Source organism: Trichoderma evansii, assembly GCF_050947405.1.
Source record: "Trichoderma evansii strain SZMC 28006 chromosome Unknown GGI43scaffold_7, whole genome shotgun sequence".
NCBI lineage: Eukaryota > Fungi > Ascomycota > Sordariomycetes > Hypocreales > Hypocreaceae > Trichoderma > Trichoderma evansii.
In genome coordinates, this window is record NW_028145199.1 from 841,789 (window position 1) to 847,788 (window position 6,000).

A 6,000-nucleotide genomic window follows, 5' to 3' on the forward strand; every position below is an offset into this window, starting at 1 on the left:
ACCATCAACCACCAACGCCATGCTATCCTGCCACACCTTTCGGTAAATGACTGCACCACGGTTAATGAATGTCAGAATTAGCATCAAAAGCATTGAGCCACAAAGAAACCACAAAAACAATTGCCATGTGCTTCTAGATGACCACCCAGTGTTGATATGTTCTGTAATCCATTCATATTATCAAATTTGATTTTATGCCGCAATTGTTTCGCCCTGACAGAAACGTGTAATTTTTACTCCCGGCTCTCGATCCGTAGATGCCAAGGGATCCTCGGATCTCATCGTGGCTTGAAGCTTTGTTTGCTTGCTTGTTTCCCAACAGTTATGATTTGTTAATGAATGATGGCTGCGACGGCTGCACACATGGCAAACACATGCTGCTCTGCTTCGGACACGCGGATATCTTTGATTCTTCTTTAATGGCTCTTCCACCCATCCATATCGCAATCAATTGCCGTAAACCCAGCATGCCTTTGCCATTCATACATTCGCAGCCGTCGCAGCCTTTACAGCCATCCTTCTTTAATTAACAACTCATAGAATAAACTTATCCGCGTGTCCGAAGCAAAGATTAGAAGACAAAACAAAACTCACGATACCCTCCAGTCATCCCCATTGGCCAGCCACAACTGCCGCAATCCCTCCCCTTGCTCTCTTCCTCAACATCGTCGCCCTTTCACCCATCTTCAGCCTCACCACCTCTTAGCCCCCCCTAGCTGCAGCTCTCCTCTACCAAAGCTCTCTAGCTTCTCTTCAGCTTTTTCTCTTATTCCGCCCTCCGATCCCGATAGCCCCGTAACCGATCACCACAGAAGCGGTAAACATCCGGAACGACTGGGCCAATATTTGGGGATCCTCTTTTACCTTGGTTTTTTTTTTTTTTTTTTTTGGCGCGGCCCCCTCTCAGGGAACATAAAAAAAACCGGTCTGTTTTGGTTTTTGGGTCAAAACTCCCGGACCATTCGGTTTTTCTGTGGAGTTGGTGGGCTGGCGGAATGGCGCCCGGCCAGCTTGATGGAGTTGTTTTCTTACACTCTAAGGCACGTCCATGGTCATGTCATTCAATCAATGCCCTTCACCGCCATGGGTTTGAAGAGAGAGGAGAGGGGGGGTTATTTTGGCACGTAATGAGTCAATGCCGCAGGGCCCTTGCTTGAAAATTTTCTCATGCCAAAAGCATCAAACGTGCATATGCAGCAGATAGATAGGGACTCAATTGGTTAGTAGTAAAATTCAACCGGTCACGAAAAAGTCGCATTTTTCTGCTGTGCACTGCCTGGCGGAGAGCCGAGAGAAGTGGAAAGACTGCCGTGAGTAGTACTCGGTACTTGATTACGTAGCGGGCACCGGCGCTAGAACATGAGTACCGGATACTACAGATATCGTTAGTCAAGCTGTCAATTAATCACAACGCAATGTTAATCAGCAGAAACCCCCATGCGATTCCGCCATCATGCAAGTCACAGCCCACGCAGATCCTTCACGGTTAAACGAGAGCAAGAAAGAGAATTATTCTTTATCATGAATTTATTAATGTTTTTTGCTAAGCTGTCCGTCTAATAAAAGACACCCTTTTTGCTATGGTAAAACCCTTTTTTGACATTGTCTCGTAGAAAACAACACACTTTTTGATAAAAAGACCCACGGGAGCTCCTCTTTTTGGCCTCCACCAGCTTTTTTTATCTTATTTGCTGTCTTCTTTTTTTTTTAAGTCTTCTGTAGATCCGTGCATGGGATTCTTTTGTCCCCGCTAATCGTCTTTCGCTGAGAAAATAAAATGACAGAAAAGAAAATTTTTCCTCGCCCAAGGTCGCCCCTGGAAACACATATTCCCAACCCCCACTAAAATACACTCGATGCATACCCAACTTCCCAATGGAGAAGGGCTGCAGAAGTAGAAACAAATCCATGAGCGTCATCAGAGTATCAAACCGAATAGCTCAAGACCATGGTATCATTGAAAAGCAACGCCACGTAAAGTGCGAATGAGTTTTTGTTTGTCTCAAATAGACATTATGAGACCAAGATATAACAAGAAAAGAAAAAGAAAAAAATATGTAAAAGTATGTCGCTTCATTCATGAAGTAGTTCCGTTTCGCCTGTGCAGCCAAGTGTTTGCTGCCATGATGGTGTGAATCGAAACCCCAAACGCCATAATGATGTACACGGCCAAAGCATTATATGATGGATTAAATGCTTTGCCAACTAAATCAGTCGCTAATCGTCACCTACCACCCCTTAGAGTGGTATCCGTTGTTGGCCTCCTTGGTGAAGTACTGGTTCCAGCTGCTAGCGTTGACATCCTCGCTCTGCTTCAGGCATGCTCGCTCAGGGTACTGCTTCAGGTTGGCAACATCGTGGGATGTGTGTCTGCGCTTGAGAACAGCGTTGGCAGTAGAAGACTTCTGCTGTCGCTCCCAGAGAAGGTGGCGTCGAAGAGACTCGGTAAGCTCAGTAGCGAGCATGTTGCGGCGGGTGGTTCGGGGAGAGAGAGCAGCCTGGGCATGTACGTGGTTGGTAGTAGCAATGGGCTGAGCGTTGGATCGAGGAATCTCGTTGATGGGCTTCAGTGTTGACTGGCGGGTGCCCTTCATCATAAGAGGACCATCGTCAGAGTCGTTGGGGGAGGCAGCCAGAGAAGATCCATTGAGAACGGATCGTGATCTGGAAAGAGCCGAAGTAGACTGAGAAGCGTGGTTGCCAAGGCTCTTAGCACGGTCATTGGCCATCATCAAAGTGATGAGCGATGGTCGTGAAGCCAGGTTAACCTTGGACTCGACACGCTGGAAGAACTTCTCATCAACGCTGGGCTTTCCGCTCTCGTCGATGGAGTCCTCCCAGTCGGAAGAGTCGTCGTCGTCGTCAATGGCACTCTCATCAATGTACTCACCCTCAGTGTCGGAGTCGATAGCAGACTCGGCATCGATGTGGTGAGTGATGAGGTTGTTGCTGAAGGAGGTCTGCTTGGATGCAGATGGCAGGTTGCGGCTGCTAGCTAGAGAGCTATCCTCCTCTGATGATCCACCAAGCTTGAACATGGGCTTCTTGGAAGCCAGGATAGATGACTTGCGGGCATCGACGCTCTGTCCGCAGTCGCTGGAAGAGACTGATCCGCCCAGGGCAAACTTGGGGGGTTGTCTCTTGGACTGGACGGGCTTGTGAGCTGGTGATGAGCTTGGCTCGGGGAAGCTGTCATCCATGGGAGGGGCGTTGAAGACGGGAATGCCAGCGAGGTTCTTGGGGGAGGCGGACATCTCGGCGGATGCTAATGAGACCTCAGAGGTCTGTTCAGAGGATTGTGATTCGGTGGTGGTAGATCCAGAGCGGGTGAGGGCGACAATGGGAGAGGTGTTATTTGAGGGGGCAGAAAGGGGAGCCTTGTCCTTGACAATGGAGACAACCATCTTCTCAAAGTCGTCGGAGCTGATGTGGCGGTCACGTCGGCTAGCAGAAGACTCTAGTCGTCGTATCCTGGGGCGGATCTCCAGGGGAGCTGATACTGAAGTGAATTCGGGAGTGTCCTCGTCCGCAAGGGAGTCGACGCTGCCAGAGAGCTGGGGAAGCTCGGGAAGTCGGGCCTCGGAAGGAATATCCTTGGGGGCCGTCTGGGATATTGAGGATCTGTGGGCGTTGTCGATGAGCTGTTCTCGTTGCCAGAGTCTCCAGCTCAAGTTCTCTAATCTGCGACCTTGTTCAACTGAATCTGCACAGCGAGAGAAGACTGCGAAAGTGCATGTTAGTATCGGACCGATTGCCAGCCATACTACTTGTTAGGGGCGATTTCTCCTCACCTGTCCACATAGAATATAAGTTGGCGGGATTGCCGGTATCGACTTTGTGGATGACGTTCGCATCCACCGTTAACACATGAGTATCTAGGCGGTAGGGCATCGCTGCCGGGAGGAAGAGGCTCGAGGGAATCGAGCTGCGAAGAGCGCGATGGTTGAGAGGATGGTGGTTTTGCAGTGATGCGCAGAGGTGAAGTTGTTGGAATTGCCCGGTGATGAGGTTTGGACTCTGACAATTACCAAATCCAATCGTCTCCGGAAGTGTAGTCCAGTCAATCGACGATGTATCAATGGCAGTCGTGGCCGGATGCGTAATAGACTTCGTCGAGGAGGGGAGATAGTTTGTTAGGCGGCGAGGAGATTCGAGAGGCGTCGGGTGCGGGTATATGCTGGTGATATACAAGAGTGCAGTGTTGAGAAAGGGAAGATGAGGTCCTTCAAGTATGTCGACGTCGTGCCCGCTTTGTATGGATATGCGGAGGGATGGAGAATCAAGAGGTTGTCGAGAAGCTGGGGAACGAGATCTAGTTATTAAGAGTAGTCTCTATTAGTAGGGTGTATCTTGGGCATGACAGGCTTAAGAAGAGAGGTGGGATGGGAGGGTGCGGTGTACCGACACTGACTTCACGCAAGGGCAGCGGAACACCCCCGGGGTGTCGGGTTCTGGGGGGTGGGGGAGGAAAATGGGCGTGGAGGGGTACGGGGTACAAAGTACTGTACAACAGGTACGCAGATACCTGGCGGCGGATACGTACCAGGCATGCGTGTGTCCCTTTACCCCGGCAGGAGCACGGAGGCGCCGCCAGGAGAAGAGCACAGGTGCTAGTTGAGACGAAGGGTGGCTACTTCACACTACGGGCGTGACGCTGTGGCTCTGGCTGGCGCGGCAAGTACCGACGATGTCGCCGGTGGGGGCTTGTGCGGTGCTTTTTCGCGAGGATTCCAGGGCAAAAAGCGCTGCCCTGTCATCCCAGACCAGGAAATGCCAAGGGGGATTAACCTGTGCGCTGGTTCGGAGAGGTGCCGCCGACTCCCCGGAGAGATTAGCGCGACGACCAGTCATACTGATCTTTGCCCAAAGAGGCATCAGTCGCGCCCACCACTATGAAAAAGCAGCTCACAGCGGATTAGTGCTGTCAAAATCCGCTAAGCCTCTCGGGGAACTATCTTTTTCGCTGCTCTCAGCTGCTGTAGCCCTGCCATCCCAGTACCAACGTCTGGCCCTGTCGCGACGGACACAATCATGTGACGGTCCCTTTCCAGAGATCCGTTTTGGCCGACAATGTGGTTTGCCCCAAGCGGCCTAGCCACTGCCTATTCTAGATTAACCGCAGGCCAGACTCGTGGCGCTGTGCCTGAAAGGGCAGTGACTCTGCAGGCCTGGAACTGCCTTTCTCGTCACGCGCTGCCAGGCCTTTCTCGCCCCCGCAAACGGTCCAAGCCATGCGTTCGTTCCATCTTGAGGAGCAAACGGTCAAGAATCTTCCGTTTGCTTCCCGAATTGACGGATGCCGAATGCGTACAGTTTAAGCAAATTAGCGGCTTTCGGGAAGCGTTGCGCGAGGTGCATTGCCGGCATTCGCGCGCGCCTCTCTCACGATGGAGTCAGTTCTCAATGTCACGTTCGCCTTGCCTGTAACGGATCCATTGCGAATGGCGGCACTATAGTTTTTGGCCACTGAGACCAGATTGTGTCTCCCAATTCATCACACGTTGGCGCGCAAATTGCAAATCTCTACTTAGCTGCTACTATACTAATCGACAGAGATTATCTATCAAAAGGCCCCAATCCATGGTTGCGCAATTGGACCGTCGGGTTATTCAAAGGGTCCCCCCTCAGCGAATCGAGGCACAGCGTGTGCGCCAGCAGTGACTGAGTGAGCTTCTGAGCCGCCGTTGATGTGACGTGCCCTGGCTGGGGGCCACAGCCGGCCCGGGGGCTCTGATACCAGTGGTCCAGCACACTGTCCAGGTGACCCAGCCCTGTACGAATCGCCGTCTGTCTTGTGGTGATCACAAAGGGCCGCCAGAGAAGGCCTCGTTCTCGCAGCGAGGCCTTCCTTGCCTTGTCCTTGCGCAGGCAAAATCTGCGCCTCGCCTCTGGAGCCAAAACGGCCCGGATGGCTGGCTGCTAGTTGCTGGTGCTTGATTGACGCCGCCTAAGGCTGCCACGGCCTGCTTGTCCGTTACGCCTGACTGCTCGTCGCCTCCG

At 52.0% G+C, this 6,000-nt stretch overlaps 1 protein-coding gene across 1 annotated transcript; it reads right to left on the reverse strand.

Moving 5' to 3' along the window:
- Positions 1-1,509: 1,509 nt before the first annotated feature.
- Positions 1,510-4,353, reverse strand: GGI43DRAFT_402503 (uncharacterized protein). The gene is made up of 2 exons (XM_083205698.1): positions 3,792-4,353; positions 1,510-3,721 (listed from the first exon to the last, which is right to left on the reverse strand). The coding sequence occupies exons 1-2, from the start codon at positions 3,889-3,891 to the stop codon at positions 2,229-2,231; spliced, it is 1,593 nt and encodes a 530-aa protein (XP_083061734.1). The 5' UTR covers positions 3,892-4,353; the 3' UTR covers positions 1,510-2,228.
- Positions 4,354-6,000: the final 1,647 nt, after the last annotated feature.

Excerpts from the sequence above, each read along its gene's own strand:
- GGI43DRAFT_402503 (XM_083205698.1), bottom strand. The coding sequence starts at position 3,891 with ATGCCCTACCGCCTAGATACTCATGTGTTAACGGTGGATGCGAACGTC. Across the intron at positions 3,722-3,791 it reads CTTATATTCTATGTGGACAG|TCTTCTCTCGCTGTGCAGAT; the intron begins GTGAGGAGAAAT and ends GCACTTTCGCAG.